Raw genomic sequence first — 23,568 nt, forward strand, 5'->3', positions numbered from 1 at the left:
TCCCTGCTCATAGCACGGGGTGGCACTGGATGGGTTTTAAGGCCCCTCCAACCCAGGCCAGTCTATGATTTCACAATTTTTAATTTATAAAGTGTCTAACATTCATAAGACTACTGGAAAGTGGCCAGTGCAGCACAGTATGAGTATGTTAACATTTCTCCTCATGAAAATGGACCTGAATCATCTGTTAGACCCCATATTTTCCTGACAAAATAAAGCATAATAAGTCATCACTACTTGGAAGAATCAGATAAGAGGGAGTGGAAGCACCATTTGGAGCTAAGTAGCATATGGAAGGAACAGGGATTCTGCAGTGTCCAATCCTGCACATTATTTATCTGGATAAGTAATAACACGATTCACAATTCCAAAATATTTTCTATAATAAGAAAATAATTTTCTTTTCGTGGTAATGGATGTTCTTTTATTCCAGAAATAGGATGGATTCTTCATCAAATGGCTTGTTGTCCTTTAGCCTCCTGTAGCGATAGGATGGGTGCATGGTGTTGCAGTGGAATTACAAAGGCTGTACTATTTTAATGCGGAAGGATGTGGTTTGGGGTTGGTTAATACACATTGCTTGACATATTTACAAGTGTCAGATTGTGCTCTCTGTTTATAAGACTTGTGCCAAAAGGAAGGGGAGTAACATGGGCCAAAGTTGTTCCCTGATTGTGGGTGCCAGGATGTAACAAGCAGTTTTGAGGCTGTGACAGTTAGACTGAATATATTGCAATTGTAACTGAATGTGAATAATTTGTATTTGAAAACATTTCCCCTCGCTTTATAGGCCGAGTCTTTGCAAGACAGAATTCCTGCTCAGCGTGGCAGGGAAGGGATTGGCTGGATCATGAATTTGTCAGAGGAAACACACTCACAGGAAGAACTCTGAGCTAGGTGGAAATTTTCTTTTGGCTTAAATTCTGTCTCTCACTCTGTGTATGTAATTCAGATAAATGTGATGCCTGTTTGTGGGAGAGATTTGTTACCATGAGGTAAATCCAAACAAACTCCAGTCAGCCATTGCAAGAGATGCTAATCTTAATTTATTGCCAAGAAAAGTAAATTGCAAAAAAGACGCTTAAATGAGATTAAAATCACGATAAGGAAAGCTGCCATTGAGCACAGAGTGAGAACTTTTTCCACTGAATCACATCATTGAAAACGTGCTGCATTTCTATATTAAAGCTTAAACTGAAGTGCTCAATATCTTCACCTGTTAAGCACAATATTTGCTTTCTAGCACCCGTGGAACTCTCCAGTCAGGGATAAACTCAGGCAGGTGAGCCTAAATCTGCTCCAAATGGTTCAAAACAATGGGTCATTACAAACAGTGAAAATGTTATTTGTGATGAATTATCTGCTTTTAACAGAGTATCTTCTTCTTGCGTGGTGCTGACTTAAGAGTTGGATTCCATGATCTTTGTAGGCCCCTTGCAACCCAGGATATTCTGTGGCTCTTCTCCAGACCGTGATTATTTTGGGAATGAATTTCATTTGTTTATGTAACTGAGGTGTTTTCGAGCTCCCTTTATAAAAAACTAATGTCTTTGAGGCTGTTTCAGGTGGGCGCAGGGCAGCTCAGGGGCTGTGCAGAACGTGGGGTTAGACTCAGCCATGAATGAGTTTTGAGGCGTTTTTAAAATTACCTTGAGCACTCTCAGGTGAACCTCAACCCACTCAACCCTCCGGTGAACCGCGGGATGGCCGGAACCGTGATCCCCCGCGTCTGGCACCCCGAACGACTTCCCTTCCACGGACGGAACACGGTCCCAGTGCCACAGAATATCCCAGGGTGGAAGGGACCCACCAGGATCATGCAGTGCAGCTCCTGGCCCTGCCAGGGCCACCCCGGCGATGCCATCCTGTGCATTCCTGAGAGCCTTGGCCAAGTGCGCGCTCCTGGAGCTCTGGCAACCTCGTGGCCATGCCCTTTGCCTGGGGAACGTGGGCAGTGCCCGAAGAAGAAAATCCCAAACATGTGGGTAGCACGACTGCTCTTTATGCTTTTCCTTGATGAAGGAAAGTAAGAGAATTCTGTCCGGTTCAGAGACAGTAAAAGGTAGCTTTCCTTATCCGTTCTTCATTTATTTGGAGAGGAAAAAAAAAAGGCGCCCCTTTGGTAAACTTGTAAGATCACAATGTGAAACTGTTTCACCTTTTCCAGTAACTCACTGGTTTTCTTATGTCCTGTGGTACTTTGTGACTTTTATGTGGTCGCCAGGGAGGCAGTTCAGTGCCCGATCACCCTCCGGGCGAAAGTCTTGTCCTGCTCTCCAGCCTAGCCTCCCCTGGCACAGGCGCCTCCGCTCGCCGGGGCGCTGTCAGTGGCCGCAGGGAGCAGAGATCCCGTTCCGAGGGTCAGGGTCGGGGTCGGGACCGGGACCGGGACCGGCCCCGCCGCTCCCGAGCGCCCCCAGCGGGCGGCGGGCGCAGCGCAGCGGCGGCAGGAGGCGCCCCGGCGCCGGAGCCCCGCCCCCGGGCGCGCGTCACGTGGTGCGGCGCGGACCAATGGCGCAGCGCGGTGCGGGCCCCGGCGCCATTGCTGTCAGAGCGCAGGAGGCAGAGCGGGCGCGGAGCTGCGGCCGCCGCGGGCACGGCCGGCACAGCGCGGGCGGACAGCGCTCAGTGCCCGGGCCGGGCCGCGCCCGCACCGCCGTCACCCCGCGGGCCAGCGCCGACGAAGGCGGCGGCGCCGGCAGCGGGAGGAGGAGGAGGAGGAGTAGGAGGAAAACACCATCCACGCACAGCCAGCGGCGGCAGCAGCGAGGGGCGGCCGGGCGGGGCGGGGAGGGGACACAGCGCCCCCCGCCCGCCGCCGCCTCCTCCTCCTCCTCCGCACGGGGCCGGGACCGGGACCCCCCTTCGCCTCGCCCGCATCGCGTCCCGCACGGACCCGCCGCCCTCCGCGCGACCCCCGGCCGGGGGGGGCCGCACCTGGACGCGGAAGGGCGGCCCCGGGCCCCCCCTTCCTCCGCTTCGTCTCCCGGCCTGGAGGAGCGGGGGACGCGTCCCCCCTGCTTGCACCGGAGAAGGGCCTCCCGGCTCGAGGATTATCGGCGCGGGGGCGGGTAGCGAGGAGCAGCTCGCCCGCCCCGGCCTCGGCGCGTCCCCTCCCGGCCGCGGGGCCCCGCGGGGCCGAGGGGCCGGAGCGCGGCGGCCGCCCCGGGCAGTGACGGGGGTCGCGCCGGGGGTCGCCCGCCTTGCCCCTCGCCCCCCGGCCGTCCCCCCAGACATGCCCCGCTGTGGCGGCCCGGCTCGCCGAGGATCATGACTGCGGCGGCGAACTGGGTGGCGAACGGGGCCAGCCTGGAGGACTGTCACTCCAACCTCTTCTCGCTGGTGAGTGAGCGGGCGGGCGGTGGGGTGCCCGGGGGTGGCTCCGCGCCGGGTTTGCCGGTCGGGAGCAGCTGCCGGGGGTTTATAGGCAGGGCCCGGGGCTGCTCCTGCGCTGGCCCCTCCCCCGGCCCGGTCCCCGTGTTTATTTTGCTCCTTAGCGTGGTTTGCTGTGGGTGCGTGTATCCCGCTCGCAGCTGGAGAGCGGGGAGGGGACGGCTCTGTGTCCCCTGCACGACCATCTTCCCTGGGTAAACAGGCTCTTCTCCCCGCCTCCCTTGGCACTCCGTGCCCTGTGCGCTTTGTGCCACCGAACCGGGGGGTTTTCTCTCCTCTCACAATGACAAACGCCATTTCAGCAGCAACGAACGCTCATGTAGTGTGATCGTCTGTCGGACTTAGCTCTGGGCTCCTGTGACGGCGTGTCAGCTGCTGTTACAGCCTGCTCTCCTCTTGCACACATCGTGCTTAGGGGCAAGAGGTTAAAAAAAAACCAAACCCAAACCTTTTAATTTTTTCTTCTCTGAAGAACAACAGCGCCTGACAGTAGTGTGCTGGATTATTTGTATTGATGCCGTCTGCCCATCTCGCTGGGAACTTCCGACGTGGATTGCGTGGTTTAATGTTGCAAAAATCATGGTGTCAGTTTTGGCTGGCTATAGATTGGCAATTTAAATTTAAAATGCGAAAACAATTTGTATGTAATGGCAAAGTCACTTGGAAATACCTTGCTTTATTTTACCTAGCACGCACAGAAACATTATCCCTTCTGTCTGGGCAACAGCTGAGTGTGAGCGAGGGGGCTGCTGGATCATCGGGAGCCTTCCAGTGCCACAGGGATAATGTCGGAGGGGAGGAGGGACTTGTTCAGTGCGTGCTGCGGTGGAGTTAAAACCTTGTGATGCAACTTTGGGGGTAGCATGTGTGAAAGGGTTGTGGTGGGTGCCCCCTCCCCGCAGCAGAGCTGTGCCAGAATTGGAGGTGGGTGCATATGTTCTTCTGATAGAACGGAAGAGATTGTTTTTAGCTCCCTTATGAAAATAAGGAGAGAGAAAGAAAGGAAATTACTTAGAAATCAAATTATCAAGTTCCTCGTTTTATGCTTTTTAACTTTATTGTTGTATAGTTGTTATTTTGTCTCAGGTTGTTTATTTTTTTTAAATTTGCATATATTTGGTGTATATTCTGCTTTGAAGAATCTGGATTAAGAGAGTCGTAGTCTTCCATTGCCGGAAAATTGTCCCAAGAGCTTGTTCTGTGAGAATGATAAATTTCTTACTTCGGCTTTTTATTGAACTGTTATGTGAGTTTGTATTGCTGCTTCCGTTTGAAGGCATGTAGTAATATTTATAAATATGTAGTAGTGCTCTATGTATCGAGATGCAGGAAGGGTGATTTGGGGGATTGTTACGCTGATTTTGACTTTGTTGCGCTTAGCCAGGGAGGAAAATAAATTGGGAAGCATGAAGGGAACAATGGTATCTGATTGTAGAAGGGAGGCAGTGGAGGGTTTGCTCCTCGCAGAGTTGTGAAGTCCCCGTTCATTAATGCAGACTGGAGTGTGTGTTTGGAGAGGCGGAACTTCTGCAGTTGCAGTCTGCAAATCTGTCACTGTTAAAAATAATTGTTGGCATGCAATTAGCATAAATTATAAAGTGAAGCTATTTCATAGTTATTGTGGTTTGGTTGCTTTTTTTTTCCCTCCCACCTGACTAGGCTAGGGAAATGTTCTGTTTTAAATGAGTGTGCAATATCACTGAAATAAGTTTAACAAAATTCTTTTGCAAGTGGCTTTAATAATAATGAGTTTGATGTGCAGCCCTTTAATCTCCTATGTAATTTTGTGGGTGGTATCCGTGCCTTAATGTGGTGCTGTGTATGAAACTCTGTTTTTATTTTATTCTGGGTCTACAACAAAAAAATCAAGTAATAGTATTTTTAAAATGCAGCCTATATGAAAACTATTAGGAAGATTTATTTTATATTATGTTGGGGTTTTTTGGGATTTATGTAGCAGAGAAAGATATTGAAAATGGACACACTGGACTGGAAATACGTGGTCAGCACCACTGAGCCTTTAACCTCAGATTGTCATATTCATTTCAAAATTCGAGGTGTTAGAGCTACAGTAGTCTGGATTAGTAGTTAGAGAAACTTTCACTAATCATTTGTGTTTTCAATGTAACAGAACAAAATCTAAACCAGTAGTTGGTGGCAATCCATTCATTCTTTAGGAGCAAGGTGGATTACAAATATTTTGAAAATAGATTCCGCTGTTAGAAGTTGGGAGTTTTTCAACTGCAGGCTTTGTTTTGTGTGTGAATCACAAAGAGATGTTCATGACCGGAGAATTACAGTTCTGAAATAATTATAGTCTATCATGATACTGTTTGTTCATGGTTAAATAATATTTCTTGCCACAGACATTTGTTTTGTGAAAGCAGGAATGCTGTCTCCCTGCCCTGGAGAAGCCAGAGCTCTGTGCCAGCACTGTCTGGTTGCTGTGGTGGATTTTGGCTGGTTTAACAATTCATGGTTTCTATTTTTCTGTCAACTGTAGACCCACTAGAGAAGTTAGGAGTCTTTGCTGCTTTGGAATCTTTTGATGGGAAGTGTTTTCTAAAAGCTTTTAGTAACTGATTCTCCTTTATCAGTGATGTCCAGAAACTGTGGAGTCCTCAGTGCTCTGGGCTCAGAATGTGTCACCTGAGGGGAGGGCACGGTCTGAAGTGAAGGTTTTAAAGTTACCTTTGACTGTGCAGGTGCTGGGGGTGGTGCTGGGCTGGCAGAGCTGGGTTCCATGGAATGTCCCTCTGGACTGCAGTGCGTGGCAGCACCTCTCTGTGTGCGGTGGTCTGAAAAATGGGTTGAAGTTGGTGTGCTCTGGCAGGCAAAATGCCCCAGCCAGACTGCACAAAGACATCCCCAGTCCTTCTCCAAGCGTGGAGCCTTTCCCAGTAAGGTGATGGAAGGGCTGGTTTGCATCTTGGTCATCAGAGTACTCCTCAAATAACTTGTCTAATCTGCTAGGTGTAATAGCCTTGCTCATTAAAAATACACTTTCTGTCTGAATTTGCTGATCCTAGCAGAGCAGTAGGAAAAATTGTATTTATCCTCACTCTGTTTTTGCTGTAGTCAAAATGTCTGCTGCTGCTTCTGAAAAGAATGTCTGTTTTGATAAACAGTATTTAATAAGCCATTATATGGGCCAGTTTATTTAAATACTAATTAAGAGCTGTCTAATAACTATTTAGAGACAAAATGTTCTGAGGTAATATGCTTTGTGTTAAAACTTCAGCCTCAGCTGGCAAGCAGTCTTCCTGTGAATAATCCTTAATCATAAAAGTAGTCTTACTGAAATTAATTTGACTTTTCCTGTGAGTAAGGGTTACTTATATGACGGCGAGGGCTTGCATGAAGATGTTTCCTCAACTATCTGACTTTGCTTCCGTGGTGGATCCAAAGGCACAAGTCAGCTTTGGGAAATTGGAGTGAAGTTGCATAACACTGGATATACTGGAGCTGGAAAGAATACAGCCAAGGGGGTCAGGAATGACCTGAAATGTGGAGGAGCTTTCATGGGGGACAAAGATTTGGTACTGTAGGAGTCTTCATGCTGGAAAAGACACGATTGTGTTCTTGGGAAGTGAGATCAGGCTATAGAAGCTGCTATGGAAGATGCCCCATGTTCTTGTATAAATGCATTCACTGCAGAAACCTACTCCCAGAAGGGTCCAGGCAGTGAGAATTGTTTGTTTTTGTTTGAAAGGTGAAGTTAGAAACAGTGAAGGTCATCGCTACTGTTGCTTTTTGCAGTTCACATCCAGGAACAGAAGTTGTCCCCTTTGATCAGTGAGTTTTGTTGATGTTTCCAGAATAAAATAAAAGGAATGAAAGCAATCTGAGGTGGCATTTGGATTGTTCTCCTAAAGGTTTTTCATGGCATCCGAAAGTGAAGGTTGCAGAGGCTGCTGTGAACTGTTCCTTGGTGTTGTGTAATTGTCAGTAAAGGACTTCATAGTAAATGTTGATTGCTCAATGCCTTCAGTAGTAGTGAATTAATTAACCAGTAGTCCTTGCTTGTTGTGTTTTCATAAATGCAGTGCTTCAAGCAGTGGGCTGGGATTTTGGCATGCTGGATGTTACAGCACTGCTCGGTGTCTATCTTGCTTGTTTGGAATTTTATGTAGGTGTGAATTTCCATGCATAAATAATTAAGAAATGGAATTAACCTCTCAAGTTGTGCAAAACTATTTGATCCTCTAGTTATCTTTATCCTGAGTTTTATTAGGTAACAAGACAGAAGTAGAGAGATGACATTAGAAAGCTTGTTCACTTCTTGCTAATAAAAGATTATTTCAGGTTTTAAATCACTTCAGTGGTAGGTTTTTATTATGTCCTGTCAGAGTATTTGACAGTTTAATGGGATGTGCCAGGGAGAGGGTTGGAAGAGAACAGACCCAGATTTGTGAAGAGATTTGGACAGTGATGTTGAGCTAGCGTGCCCAGCTCCAGGAGGGGACTTGAGGGATCTGTTGGATAGCCAACCTTTTCAGAATATTCCCAAAGAAAATGGGAGGTGCAGGTGTGACATTTGCAGCTCAGACTAAGTGTGCCCAAGCTAAACACTAAGATATATTTGAGTGAAGTTTCCTTGATATCCTGAGTATCTTGTGAATGTACACATTTCCTGGGGCTTGGAGTCCTTCCCCAGAGACTCTGTCCTGATTCTGGTGGCACTAGGAGTCTGATGGTGTGATGGCTGTTGGGAACATCAACACAACAAAATTAATATTAATAAAATACTAATAATAAGCTATTTAATTAACTATTAATTTACTGTTAATAAAATACTCAAATATTAAGGTGATGTATTAAAAAAACTCCTAGGTAACTACATCTTAGGAACAAGAATTTTAATTTACTGTAACACTATCTGGAAATAGATTTTTCTATTTTTCTGCAATTTCAATACAGACTTGACATCATAACCCCAGTTTTCAGACACCCTCCCCACCCTTACTCATTTGATCTTGAATCTTTTTGCCTTCTTCTGAGAACACTTCCTCATATGAAAGAATAAAGAAAGATCTACAGACAGAACTTTTTAATCCTTTCTTCTATTATTTTCCTTCTGGACAATGCAGTTCTTTTGAAGAAAATCTAAAGAAACTGAAGGTTTTGATCTTGGGTGGAAAAAATAAGTGTGGTGCATATGAGATATTTGCTGAGTGTGTTAACTTGAGTAACCTTGGTCATTAGATGAAGAAGGAATCTTTATGGATTTTGTTTTAGTTTTTTTCATCTCTCCAGTTCTCAGAAGCATTACATGAAGGGATGTGTGTGTATGCAGGTGCACTGCTTTTCAATACCAAACCCATCAGTACTGGGGGGCTCTTGCACTTTGTGATGGGGTGAACACCTGGGCTGTTCACTGGGTGAGAATACACCTGTTGTCTTCACTCTCCTTGAATTCTCTATGGAATTACATCCACCTTTCCACCTGCCCCAGTCCACTTCTTCATCCTTATTTGTGGCAGCACACTTTGATCAGGGTTTGGGTTTTGCTGTGATTGGAGCAGGGATGTGCCTACAAATATTTTTTCATCCCATGACTGGAATGATTGGCACCTTGCTGCATTCCTTCATTGTCTCCTTGCTGTTACACCTGCTCCCTCTTTGCCTTTTATTTTTCCTTGAGTGCTGGCTCCAGTGTATGCCAGGATCACCACATTATAAATTTAAGTCCTTTGTTTTTTTCTTCCAGCTGTGGAAGGTGACAGTTGATGTCCACAGACCTACAAAACCCCTTTTCCTGAGCTTGTGTGGGATCCTCTGGACAATCCAGTAACACTGGATTGGTGGTTGGGCTGCTCCCACTGTTGTTGATGCTGACAAATGTACTTTATACAGAACTTTGGAGTCTGTGTGTGTTCATTTACTGTTCTGTGGGTGAGTCGTGCTCTTGGTTGTGTAGAGTCTGTCACGGTGGCATTTGCATCTTGTTGGTGCCATAGTAACACAAATAATAAGCGGAAATACTGCTCTGACTGAAAACATGCTTGTTTTAGTATTAACTTGCCAGTTTTAAAAGTGCACAAGTGTTTCCAACAGAAGATCCCAACCCAAATCCAGAAGATTTGCTTATAAGGAGTGTGTGTTTACATGGGGGCATCTTTGTTCCTCAGACCAGCCTGTTACACTGCTTTCATTTTGAGCTCAAAGTATTGCTTTAAAATAGATCCTCTTTCCTTGAGTTCCCTGACATCAACTGGTAGTTTTAAAGAGAAACCAGCTAATAAAAATATTTTGCTCTGCAGTCTTCAAAATATGACTAAAGGCTGGTGTTGGGCTCCTTGTGCACACAGTAGTGGAATGAGAGCACAGCACAGGGATAAGGGGACTGGGATACTGGGACTGACAGCTTGTGTTGTTTCCTGCTGTGGCCCAGCTCGTTACAGAGCTGTGCATTAGTGTGATCCCAACGCTGCAAAATGATAACAAGGGCTGAGCAGAACCCGCTCTGATACCATGGAGGAAGTTGAGCTTTTCACATTGGGAGGCTTCTCAGCATTTCTTCATGTAGTAAGGAGCTGCCTTAAAAAAGATTTAAGCAGTCTTTCCTTTGGTTTGTGCTCTGAATTTTGATTAATTTTGATGATTCCTGACTCTCTCTTTCTACAGTAATCTGTAAAAATGCATTATTTCTCATTGATTCATGTGTGGCTTAATCCATGAGCCAAATTGCAGTAGTACATGTAGAAATGTGGCTGGAGCTATTAGTGGCATCCTTGCTTTTGTTTCTTTGAGATGGGAAATTTTATTATGTGGTGCTGTTGTATAAGGTGCCCTGAGGCAATATTTACATTTATGTGACTAACACAGATGAGCTCAAACATACACAATGACCTTGTCCCTATATTAAGGAATGTATTTAGTCAGCTTATGAAAATGGAGAGAAAATGGCTAGGCTTCTAAAATTGCAAAAGTAATAAGATGTGACACATGTATTTCTGTATCACTTCTTGTGAGGCACTTACCTCAGCTTTCTTTAATCAGTCAGTTTTGCAGCTTAATGTATAGTTGTTTATGAAAATTATAATTACAGGGGAAGAAATTTGAGTTTCCCCCCTCCTTCATTTTTATCTTCCCCCTTCACTCTTCTTCCATGCCTTGGTGACTCCAGAAAGGTCCATAAATTCATATATAAGCCTGTAGTTTGGAACTGACCTAGTGAAAATCTTTTCCCCCTTCTCTCTCCCAAGGCAGCTCTGTTCCCCTCATTCCTCTCTCCCCACCACGTTTTGGCAGTGGTGTGGATTGAACAGAGATCAAAGTGGCTTTGTAACCACAATCCGTGTCTTAGAGAAGGAAATTTAAAGCTTGTTCAGTAAAACTTTATTTCATTCATCTTTTTACTTTGAAAGAGCTATGCTGTGGTCAGGGCCTTGCGGTTGCCTGTTCTTATGACTCCATATTTGTCCATAAAATACAATATTTTGTGAGAACAGAGGACTGAAAGCAAAATTTAAAGGAAAGCTCTTCTTTACATACTGGCCAGACATTGGCAAACTTCCAGTTTTTGATAACGATGCATTCATAGCTGACAGCTATGAGACATAAGTTTCAAAATGTGTTGGTTTTATCGTTATAGACTCCTGACTTTTACTTAGAGAAGTCTCTGGTTTACTAAGAAGTTTTCAAACCTAGTTTAATATATCTACAGTCTCTTAGTGTTGGACTTTTATGAGTCTCACTTCATGTATGTCTACAGTGTTACTGGATTTGTAGGAAGTTCTGGTGAGATGCAAAATTAATTCCAGGAATATTTTTGTAGTGGCCATGTTAAATATTTTATAAAAAAGTAGTTTCTTTGCTGAGAGAAAAGGTTAATTGTATTAATTACTTTGTTCTGAAAGAGCAGCTCTCAGTTTTAGCCCAACACTTCTGGTTATTAATTTTCTGTGTGTATTTTAATAAAATTTTGACTGAAGCTGTCTGTGAATTTCTATAATTCCCTTCTGTCAGGAGGTGCTGGATTGTTGTCTTTGCAGGAATGACAGTGAGAGAGCTGGCAAGGTGAATCTACATGACCAGTCATGTAGTGGCTTTATTTACTACTTTTCATATTACGGAAGATTCATACCCAGGATTCTCCAGGTGGTGGGTTTTGAAGGGCTGAGGGATTTTGGCTGCTCCTGACAAGCTGGGCATTACTGGGTGTCAGTGGTGAGGATGGCAATGAAGAACCAGGGCTGGGGGATGGGGTTCCTGTGCTGTTCCTGCCTCCCTGTCCCAGAGCAGCAGCCTGGAATGGGCCCCTTTGGGAAGGGAGTGAGGTGTGCAGGGCGGGGATGGACATGGGTTAAAACCCAGCTTTGCTGGGCAGGGCAGGGATACATGGGTTAAAACCCAGCTTTGCTGGGCAGGGCAGGGATACATGGGTTAAAACCCAGCTTTGCTGGGCAGGGCAGGGATACATGGGTTAAAACCCAGCTTTGCTGGGCAGGGCAGGGATACATGGGTTAAAACCCAGCTTTGCTGGGCAGGGCAAGGATGGCCACAGCTGTAAACCCGGCGGAGCTGCTGTGCTGCTCAGATGTGGGGCACAGGAATGTTTGAGTCCTCAGTGCAGCTTTTTGTGTAATGGAAGAAAGGGAACTGCATTCTTTAACTCACTGTGCCAAAGTTTACTCTGCTTGGGTTGTTACTTCCTCCAGCCTACCCTCCCCCCATTTTTTTCTGCCTGTATGTCAGATTACTTGGTTTGGGAAACAGCTGATAGTCCATTGTATGACTCTGATGTTTGACGTTTCCTTCCTCTTTCAGTTTAAAAAAAATCTAGAAAAGAAAGTTAAATTTGGGAAGAATAGAGAAGATTTCTTTGTTTTCTTGCAGATTTGCTTTTGTAATTTTTTTCATGTGTTGGACTGCATTTCTGTAGCCAGCTTTCTCCAGGAGGGGACTTTTAAATTTGGAGAATAGGCAGTCAGTTCTGATTCTTTCTGAAGGGGACTTGCAAACCTCATCATTCACCCTGTCTGAAAACTAGGGAGGGATACTCTGGCTGCTGGCAAGTTGCATCTTTATTTGCGCTTTTTTTTTTGTGTGCTATTGAAGTTTGCAGTGGTAGTTTCCATTTTATTACCTGTTTTCAATCGCCTACTCAGAAGTTAAAATATAATTGATTCCCTTTTGTGAACAAACCGGCCTGAAGTGATAGAGAACTCAGATGTCTTTCTAAAATAGTCTGTGACTTGAGCTGTGGGGTGGGTCACTAGCTAAACCCACGGTTTGGTAATATGAAAATAATTTCTTCAGTTCCTTCTGTCTTTTGTTTTGGAGATGGCATTTTGCTTCCAGGCATTGCATGCTTCCATACAGCCTACAGGGGTAAAAGTTCAGCTCTGCCAGGGGTAAACTTCATTCCATGTGGAATTATTGAGGTTGGAAAAGATCTCCAAAATCAAGGCCCCTTCTTCCTCTTTTCCCAGTAATAACACCCAAACCAAAGCCAACCCAGTTATGCTGTGTTACTTTTGGCTGCCATGGCTTTGCTGAGTAGATGTTTGGATATGGGTAGGTTTTGTGCATCCTGTGATCCCCAGATTCCTGCCTATTCAGTTTTGTTGTGCAGATTGGCTTTCCCATTTCCCTTTGTCACTCCTGGAGATGGGATTCTGGCACAGCAGCTTCCCATTTGGTGTGGCTGTGTTGGTGCAAGAGCCAGCACAACATGTGTGTGGAAGTGCCTGTGTGAGTCTCGCTCCCATGCTGACCTGGGAGAGTGCTGCTGCCATCTTTCTGTTTATGTTTGTGTCTTGAATATTTTGGGCTTGAAAGTATCTTTTCAAGTGTTGGCTGAGTCTCAGCCCTTTGACTTCTAGCCATGCTAATCACATTTTCCTTTCTCACCTCTGATCAACTGGGTGACAGCCTTGACAGTGGAGGGGAGCTGCCAAACCTGGCAGCAGTGTGGACCCATGTTCTGAATTTGCTGGATTGATTAAGGGCTGCAGATTTGCTAACCAAAACCTTCACTGAAGGTGAAAGATGTTGATGTAACTCAAAAATCTTTTACCAAAAATTTCCTCTTTAATTCTTTGTTGTTTTTAAATGATTTTTAGGAGTTTTTGCGGTAAGTCCTGAATGACTGTAGCTGCTTTATAGGTGGGCATGAGGTCCTAGCTGAGGATGGCAGCTCTGAGGGTGACCACTGAGTGCTCTCTGCGTGCTGATGAGATTTCCAAGGTACTTTTGGTACCTGACTCAATGAGGAGGCATGGAAGAGCGTTGTGGAATCATATTTCCAAAGTGTCCTGTCTCAGAGGTGGCCAGTGTTTGTTTGGCCTGCCAAATTTGCTGAAGTGGGCGTAATTGCACTTCCCTTGAATAATTTCTCTGTGTATTTGGTTGGGAGGTTTCTTGTACTAGGTAGATGTTTTGTAGACAGATTTTAGACTAGTACATAAGTTTTTATCCTGATACAAAAATTTCAGCCACCTTGTTTTGGTTTGAGTCTGTGTTCTGCTAATTTTATTTGCTATCTGGAAGAACAGCAGCAGCTGTTATCTAGAGAACCTCAGTTCCCCTCTTGTAAAGCAACCAGACTTAATCCTTGGATGATTTTTTAACTGCATGGAATATACATTTTTTTACTGTTCCTGTAGTTCTTCTGAACTTGATGTTGTGAAACAAGAGCTGCAATTTGTGATGAATGTGCAGTGCTACAGATTAATTGTAATGGCCTCAATTTCTGTGTCACCTTCTGTTTCTTTCATAAGAATTTCTCACATTTGGTTTTGTTTTGCCAACCTGTTTTTGTGGTGGACTGGAAGAAAACACTTTTTCAGTGTGTCAGTATGTGCTCATTTTCCTTCTGCTGTGCTTGATTGTAGTGATCTACTTCAGTATTTAACCTTGAAATTCTGTGAGGGTTTGGATCCATATCAGTAATTTGTGTGCTTTTACCAGATTGCTCTTTCTTTTATGCTTGCCACTCAAAAAGCCTTTGTTGGTAGCTCCTGCATCTGCCAGAGCTGCTGAAATTTGAGCATTAGTATTGGAGTACTTTTATATTTTCCACTGGGAAAGATGGTACTTGGTTGCCACCTCAAATTCTTTTTGAGATGGGTCTGACTTTTGTTTCTTTGAAAGAAGCAATTAATCTTCCTGGCTTCCTCCTCTCCTACATGGGCAAAGTCACCCTCACGCTGGGGAGAAAGAAGAAAAAATACTTAATTTCTGTCAGTGCTGTTTACTTTTTAGGCATAAGAGCTCATGCTGTTAGTTTGTGGCTTTTAATAATGTGAAATCTATTATTTTAGAAATGCCTTGGTTTTCTGGTTTTCAGTACTGTGATATGGGATCTCAGATGTCCCCAGGTACAGAAGTCCATCAGGGAGTTATTGATAATAGGATTTTGGTTACAGCTAAATCCTTCTCTGAGACTTGCAAAGGTAAAAGATGACACACAAATGCCCTGACACTGTTGCTTGTCACAAACAGCTCTGGAGTAGGAGCATTTAGATAATCTGTTCCAGGGGGCATGAGGGAAGGAGGCATCGTGGAGTGCAGGGATTTATCCAGCAGAAAGCTGTTCCAGGCACATGTGCTGCATGCACTGGCATGCTCACTTTCACGTTGGTTTTAAGAGCTGAGGAATAACAACAAAAAAAAAAAAGGTAAATTTTTCATCCTTCATTTTTAAAAGCTTGTTAGTAGCTGCCCTTTATCCCTTTTTTTCCAGCCACTTGACTGTGTGCTTATGCAGGGAGAGGATTAAAGTCAAACATGTCATTCTGCTGCTGCTCAGTTGCATACTAAGAGGGCTGAGGCTGAGTGCTGAGCTCTGAAGAACAAACCATGGCATGGTTGTTTTCTTGATCTTTTTTTTTTTTTTTTTTTTTTTTTTTTTTGCCATGGGACACCCATTTCAGAATTAGCTATTTTTTAATGTGCTACTTTTTGTCTATTCTTAATTTCAGGAGCAAGTTTGGAGGACTTTGTGCAGTTATGGCAACACTTGGCCTCACAGAAATGTCCTTTTGGAGCTCATTCAGTGCATGCAAGGCCTCTTCACTGCCATGTGATCCCTGCCTCTTACAGGGGCAGAAGGGATAAGCCCTGAGGGAAGGGAACACAAACTATTCATTGCTTTTTTTAAAATGGAAAGCATAAAGAGGAGAATGTTAATATGTAGTTCAGGGAATGATCTGATTTCAGGAGACTCTGCAGGCTGAGATGGTCAGTCTGCTGTGGGTTTTCAAACCCCAGAGATCTTCAGACCCAGCAGAAAAGACAGGGAATGTCTGTGGACAGGTGCTGGCACTGCTCAGTTGTGCTGTGGAAATAGGAACCTCTCTCAGGGTGTCCAAACAGTCTGTAAAGCTGTGAAGAAAATGAATTTTTTAGTTAAGCAGTCTCCTCTATTCTTTCAATTCACTTGACAGGGGCTTAGGCAGATGTTGCTAAATAACTTTAATTCACTTCTAGAGGGGATAGTGTTTGCCTCCCCCACAAGCAACACATTGTCACAGAGTAGTTTTCAGTCCCCCTGTCCTCATCCTTTTGTCCTTCTTTCCTGGTGAAGTGTATCAACGACACATAACTTTTATCTGGTGTTTAAATGGCTGGAGTGGAGTGTGCAATGATACTTCGTTGCTGTGTGAGGATGATGTAGTGAAATGAGACACTGTAACCAAAACAGATGGTGCTAATCTTGAGTCTGTCTGCAAGATCTTGCAGCATTTAATTAAAATGGTGGTGTAATTCCCATGACACCTTTAACTACAGTTTAAATTCTTGGACTATGAACTAAGGGCTTTCTTATGCAGATTTTTCACTCATGTGAGTAGTCCTTAGTATGAGTCTCTGGTGGCTTCAGAATAGCTACTTACTTGAATGAAGCTCCCAAGATGAGACACTAATAAAACTGGCAAACATATATATGGCATTTACATGTTTTATGTTCCAATTTGAAGCATAAATTGTAGACTAAAGATACTTAGCAACTACTCTCCTACGTAGAAGCAAACAAAATTCTAGATTAGAGGAATTGTTTAGACTGAGCCTAACTTCAGAGGCTGGTAAATACAATGTTTTAAGGTACTCTGGGCAACTTCACATCTTCCCCTTGGTTGGAAAGACATTTGATGAAAGTTTTTATATTCCCTTTGTTTACTTGAAACGTGTTTGTGGAAGTGATGAGGTGTCTTGCATTGTTTTTTTTAGACCATTAAAGAAAGTTATGTTTGAAGCACTGGGCAGACCTGAATTTGTCTGAGTGGCACCTTTTAGGCAGGAAGCTAAGGGAGTATTTTTATATTTGGTTTTTGTTTCGTTTCAAATTGGAGAAGTGTGAAAAATAAAATGACCTGAATGCTGCCATGTTGAAAGTCTTTGAGAAGGCAGGGCTGTAGCTGAGGGCCTGTGTGATGGATGTCTGGTTCTTTTATTAATTATATGATCCTACCTCCCTTCCAATGTATCTTTCCTATTTTGAAAGTACCAGAGTAATGACTTTCTACACTCTGCAGCCTATGTCTCTCTTAGCTTTTCTTACTTTTCTGTACTATATGAAGCAGGAAAAATAACACATTTATAGTTTTAGTCATTGTTTTTAATGTAGAGAAACACAAAATAGTTAAAAAATGGCTGTGCTTTATACTTGTTGTGGCCAAATACAAGAATTTCTCAAACTTTTCATGCCTTCCCTCTTTCTCCTCCTGCTGTGTCTATATTATTGTATCATTTCTCCAAGGGAGCTTGTGTATCAAAATGGGTGGAATTACTCAAGTGATCTGGAGAAGTTAATTTAGAATTGGCCTGTCCATTTCCCATAAAACAGATGCCAAAAAGCATTTGGTGGAGATGGGAAATAAAAGAGGAGGTGGAAGATGGGTTTGTTTGTGTTTCATCTGCAAGGGCTGCAGAAGAGGAAAACAGTCACAGTGGCTACCCAGCACTAATTATATCTTCAGGGTTGCTGGGAGTATGCCAGCACTAAGTTGTGTACTGTGAAATGTTACTGGGGAATTGTGATTTTTTAGCAGCCTAAACTCTACCAATCTGAGTGGAGCACGATGAGATCAGCAGAAGACCCTCCCAACCTGCCTATTATTGTGATTTAAGCCTGAAGAGGGAAAAGAATGAGAGCTTGGGTTTTCTGTCTCCTGTGAATTCACAGTCGTGGATGGTGTCCTGGAGCCCTGAGCTGTGGCAGGTACACTGGAGGTGTCTGTAGTTAGGGCAGCAGGGTGTGAAAGAAAGTGCTAATTTGCTTTCTGTGTCTCTCTGCTTGTCGGTGTGTGCAGAGGGGATCAGAGGTTTGAACACTCTCAGCTCATCTCTTTTGAGGCGGTTTCACTCTGCAGGGTGTGATGATGGTCGCTGAAACCTGAGCTCGTGTCCCTTTCCGGGGGACCCTGTGTGATCACTCTAAGGCCATGCATCTCAACAAAGATATTGGCAATGCACCATTTTCATTAATGCCTATTTCTTGGGGATGTTTTGGGTGGTTTTGGATGCCTGTGTGGAATTAGAACATGCTCCTCTACCCTCACAGCTGCTTTTGAAAACATCAGAAACAGATCTTTTTGTGTCTTGGGAATTACTCTGTAAGAAATTGGATGTTAGTGAAGGGTTTGGGTATTACTATTAGAGATCCAATTTCTCCGTTTCCTTACACGCTTGGCCCAGTGCATTCAGAACTGGCGTCTCACAAATATTCTGTGTCCAACTGCAGTTAGCTGAACTTTGAAAAAAAGCTCCATTTCAAAACAGCCCTACTTATCTGAGCAGTTGAACCCTTCACAGCACAGTCTTACATAACACATGTTCCTTTCTAAACCAAAGCAAAAATCTCATTTAATGCATGATTTGCTAACAGTGTTGGATAATAAGTATTTGTAAGTTCCTTTTATTTTTGGTCAGGCTTTTTAGTTTTAAAAACATTGTAGCAACTGCAATAAGCCAAAACCATGCATATGGGAAGAGATGCAAGAAACACAGTGGATTACATCACCTGGCAAGAGTTCTGCTTTGTTCTGCATTCATCTCTAGCCAGTTGTGAGTTAAACAGCATGTTCACAGTTTTGTCCTCAGGTTGGCAATTTTGGTTTCTGTCTCAGTGTTACAGGCTGCTTTCAAACCAGCAGTTTTACTAATCGGAGCAGCTCTGCCCTCCTTGACCTGCTTTGCTGTCCTCAGACTTCCTGGTACAAGCATCTCTGTGGCTGTTTAATGAATCAGGTGTGGGGACTGATCTGAGTAGAGGAAAAAGTCGTTTAGTCCAACCCTTCTGGGTTTGAGTCAGCCCAGCTCAGTGTGAATGTCTGAGCAGTGCTGCAGGGAAGGCACCCAGGCTGGGCCTGCTCTGGCACCAGTGCTTGCTTTTGTTGGTTGAGGTGTACATGAACAGCAGTCTGGGTGCACTGAAAGTTGTGTCTTAGCTGATTGGAGCTGTCCCTGACAAGGGAGATCCTACTCCACTCTCCCTCCTCTCCTGGGGCTGCTCAATGATGCCCTGGCTGCAGGATGAGTTGTCAGGGTGCTGAGCCTGGAAACGTTTATTTCTCTTGCTTTCTCTTGTTTAAATTGGTGAAGTGATTCCATGACCAGATCCAGTGTCGGACTGGGATGTGGAAATGCATGACTGGGACTGAGGAGGAGGCTGTGTTGGGTCAGCCTGTGCTCACTGCCAGTGAAGTACAAATGAGACCACATTTGGCTCTTCAGAACAGTTCCCAGAACCACAGCCCACTGCTTGTCTTGTCTGTGCAAACCCTGCTACAGATGTAGGTCTCTTCAAACCAGGGCTGTTGGTTTTTTAAAGAAATTAATATAAGTAAATCCCCACATGGATGCAGGTCTTCTCCCTATAGTGTGTTAAATACTTTACACAGAACATCAGTAGAGGCATAGAATGTGTGTAAGTGTTTTAGGTGTAGTCTGCTCTTGTGTATCCTTTCTGGATTCAAATGTTTATTTTAATTCAGTTTTAATTAACATGAGGACATAATCCAGAAGTTCTGAGGGATTACTACTGATGCTTACCTATTAAAAATTTAAGCTGAAATAGACATATCCCAATACATGTGCTGAACCACATCTCTGCAACTGGGACTGGGAAGTGATGTGTGAGAGCTCATTTAATGCTGCTACTGAGTCCAAAGCCCCAGGACTTGTCTCTCCCTTGTCTCAGGAGTCTGTGTGGGTGGCCACGGGTGTGATCCAGATTAGTAGTTTATCATTCCTCCCAGTCCACAGAATTACAGACTCCAGGAAATTGTTAGTGCAGAGTTAAATTGGGTGCAGCTCTGCTGATTTCGCTGTGCTTTCCTTGACTTTGTTTCATCCCTCCTCTGGGGGGGATGTTGGAGTGATACCTCTGAGCTAGCAGGAAGCCACAGGAGCCTCTCTGCTCTTGGAAACAGCTGAGCTCTGGCTTTTGCTGTGTGGATCAAGTGAGTGCTGCTGTTAGGTAAGGTCCTTTGTTCAGTTGGGTTTTTTGGTTTTGGTTTTTGTCATCTTCCTGTTCCGTGCTCTTTGTGACTTAGCATATGTTCTTAGCTGGTTATGGCACAAACATTTAACTTCATTTTTTCACAGGTTGCCTATGCTGACACTAATTCTTGGTGTCTTGTGGGTCATAGTTGAATTCATTATCCAGTTTCAGAAACTCTGCCCGTTCCTTGTCCAAGCTATAGCTGGGGGCACACACAGAACGGATGTAGATGTTTTGGAGGAGCAGTTTCTCTTAGACTGTTATTTAGTGTATGAGGAGTTCCAGCACCCTACTATGGAAAACATAAATTTACTCCTTCCATTTTGCCTCTTCCTCCTGCATTCCCATGGCCTTGTTGTGCAGGAAGGTGGCCCATGGCTGTGTATCTCAGCCACTCTGGACTATATTTTCCTACTTCCTTTTCCATAGTTCCCAACCTTTTGGATGGCTGATCAGGATTCCTGTCTGAGTGCAAGAGCTCAGTGCTGGCTGTAGGGAGCCTCCAGCTCGGACAATCCAGGACTGGGGTCCTGCTGGCAGGATATAGGATGGCAGTGTCCCTTCTGCTCTGTGGAGCTAATGATGCCTGGTGGTTTAGGGGCCTGCAGACAAGAAACCCAGTTTCCCTGCTGTTCAATAGGTTTTTCCCCTTCCCAGTGCAGCACTATGTCGCCATGTGCCTGGTGAGGCTTCTTCAGAGAACAGTTAAGAGGATAATCAGTGTTTGGGGAAATAGTCCTTGAGGCAAAATCCCAGGAACTGTAGCATGGGCCAGAGTCCTTCTGTGCCAGGCAGTATGCAGGAATGAGGTGAAACCGTTTCAAAGACTGTATTTACAAGAACCAAGAAATACTTTTTACTTCTGTAGTTGGTATGATGAGCATCACCTTCAGCTCATCAGCAGTTCACCAGCTAGCTCTTGAACCAGACAGGCTCCTTCCAGCTACTGTGGTGGACAGAAGTAAATTTTAGAGTTTAAACTTGTAAGTGGACTAAGTTTGTGTACTTGAAAAAGGAAATCCTTCTGTGTGTGATGGGGAATTGGGGTTTTGGAGAATTGAAATGTTCTTACACAGGTGATGACAGTGGGAGGATCCACAAGTCTTTGGTTTTCTTTAGGAGTAAAAATTCACTCCTACACTCAGTGTTTTCCCTGCTGGCTCTTTCCCTTGTTCCTGGCAATGCCCTCTCTCGTCAGAGGTGTAGCTGCTGCCCTGGAGCGTTTGCACTCCTCACAGCAGAGCAGCTGGCTGTTCCTTCAGGAGCACTTGGGAACTGAGCACCGGCTGCTTCTGGGCAGCCAAGGGAAGGTGTGAACGCTGGAAATGAAACATTGGAGGGAATAGCAGCAGCAGGAATGTGGTAACAGGTTGGAGAGTAGAGTACAAGCCCACTGTGAGCAGGGTGTATATACATGCCAGTTGTGTTTGATAACAGCCACACTGTCCTGGGGGTATTCCCTGTCCTGTGCTGGAGAGAGGAAAGAAAGGAGCAGGCTACAACAGGGATGGGGCAAACTGGGAGTGGAGGAAAATCTCAGAATCACAGAACACCCTGTGCTGGAAGTGACCCACCAGGATCATGGAATCCAGCTCCTGGCCCTGCCCAGGACACCCCAATAATCCCACCCTGTGCATCCTTGAGAGCATTGTTCAAACACTCCTGGAGCTCTGGCAGCCTTGGGGCTTTGCCCATTCCCTGGAGAGCTTGCTCAGTGCCCAAAGAAAACCTTTCCCAAACATCTGGGTAGCAAATTTGTTATTTTTATTCTTCCTTGATGGTTTATAAGACAATTCTGTCTGGTTCAGAGACAGTAAAGGATAACTTTCCATATTCTGCTTTTGTTCATTTGGGCAAAATAAAAAGCCCATTTGGTAAACCTGTAACATCACGATGTGAAGCTGTTTTGGCTTTTCCAGTAAGTCACTGGTTTTTTAAGTACCGTGGTACTTTGTTGGTGACTTTCAAGTGGCCAGCTTTTGGGCTGACACTGAGCTCACATGGTGTCCAAGCAGCCTGTAGGGAATGAGCCTTATTCCCTCTCCCCGTTTGGTTTTTTTCCTTTCTAACTTATAACAATAAGGTTAGAAATTGAATGAAGCTGTTGGAAATGATTAGAATAGAAATGAATAGAAGGGAGTCAGGTTGTGGTGAAAATCTAAACGCAGGGGTAAGCCAGGTTTATTCAGCACTGTTTATTAATATTTTTCCTTGAAGGGGAATAAAGGAAAATCTATGAATAGGAGGATTTTTGAACTTGAAATGACAAATTAACCAATGAAAATGAAACAAACTGCGACTATAACTAAATTATGAAGTAATCTAACAACTTTTTTTGTTTGTTTTTGTTTCCCATAGGCTGAGCTCACAGGCATCAAATGGCGTAGGTACAACTTTGAAGGCCATGGGGACTGTGGGCCCATCATTTCAGCTCCAGCCCAGGACGACCCCATCCTGCTCAGCTTCATCCGCTGCCTGCAGGCCAACCTGCTGTGCGTGTGGCGCCGGGACGTCAAACCCGACTGCAAGGAGCTCTGGATATTCTGGTGGGGGGACGAGCCCAACCTGGTCGATGTCATCCACCGTGAACTGCATAGTAAGCCACTCTTTGTTCCTCTGTTTTTTCCAGTGAAAAAGGAATTATTTTTTTTTTAATGCTTTGTTCCTCTGTTTTTTCCAGTGAAAAAGGAATTTTTTTTTTTTAATGCTTTAACTTGCTGTTTTGTGATTTTGTTTGTGTTTTAAGACCTACAAGAAAACAAAAAAAACCCAAAAAAACCTGTAAATTTGACCTTTTTTTGCCATGTGATAAAAATACAAAGTGAAACTTGAACACAGGAGACCTGTAGTCAACATCATTATCTGGATTTTTGTGGAACCTCTAAAAATAGAGCAGATTCTAGTTCAGGGGGTAATGATGATGATAATACCCCAGCCTGTGCATAAGGTAGTAGCTGATGGAATAAATCACTTCTCCTGTAGAATCAGGTGAACTCCATGACACCCCACGTAAATCTATGAGGTCAGGACTTGCTCCTTGCTCGTGCTGCAGAATTTGAGCATGATCCAAGGCAAGTTGCAACAGGTGAATGGAGTAGGAGGCAGGAAGGGGCAGGTAGGTCAGAGGTGACAGTGATAAGTTGCTGATTATAGGCTCTATGCAACTGGGATTGTCCTCAGAGTCTCCAGAATGTGGAGCCTTAATGTGATAAAGTTACTTCTACTGTGTCTGTTGTGATCCTGTTTGGGTTTGACAATGTCCAGTATATGTTATTTTCTTTTCAGTGGTGTGTTGTTTCTGTGACAAGTTTTAGTTTGCCTGAACTAAAAGGTTTTTTATTAGGCTGTATGAATTTTACCTCCATTTTCACCTTGTGTCATGTAAGAAAATGACTGAAGTTCACCAGTTCTGGTATTTTAAAAAACCCATGATAATCATAAGGATCAGGTTCTGGTTTCTTGCAATATTTTTTTATCCTTGTGGTCTTTAGACCTTCTGGTGACCTGGTGGTAAAATTTGTTTCAAATGCACAGAATATTTTGTTTATCAAGTGTGCTGGACTTGTCCCTTATCTCCCACCTGTACCCTGCACTGTTTAGTCCTGGGTTATGGTATATTAATTTCTTTTCATTCTGTTCTAAGCACCGTTCCAAACTTCCTGCTTTGATGGCTGCCAGATTGTTTATTTGGCACCAGAGCCTGTGCAATCACAGATATGGAGGCC

At 44.3% G+C, this 23,568-nt stretch overlaps 1 protein-coding gene across 1 annotated transcript in view; it reads left to right on the top strand.

Annotated features, from left to right (window-relative positions):
- Nucleotides 1-3,036: 3,036 nt before the first annotated feature.
- The window catches only part of MED13L (mediator complex subunit 13L), a 170,683-nt gene continuing 150,151 nt past the window's right edge, over nucleotides 3,037-23,568 (top strand). Inside the window, exons 1-2 of the mRNA XM_062504089.1 lie at nucleotides 3,037-3,342; nucleotides 22,202-22,439. Of these exons, the coding sequence (XP_062360073.1) occupies nucleotides 3,271-3,342; nucleotides 22,202-22,439 (310 nt within the window). The 5' untranslated portion in view covers nucleotides 3,037-3,270. The remainder of the gene's footprint in view (nucleotides 3,343-22,201; nucleotides 22,440-23,568) is intronic.

This window comes from Cinclus cinclus, chromosome 17 (genome assembly GCF_963662255.1).
Source record: "Cinclus cinclus chromosome 17, bCinCin1.1, whole genome shotgun sequence".
NCBI lineage: Eukaryota > Metazoa > Chordata > Aves > Passeriformes > Cinclidae > Cinclus > Cinclus cinclus.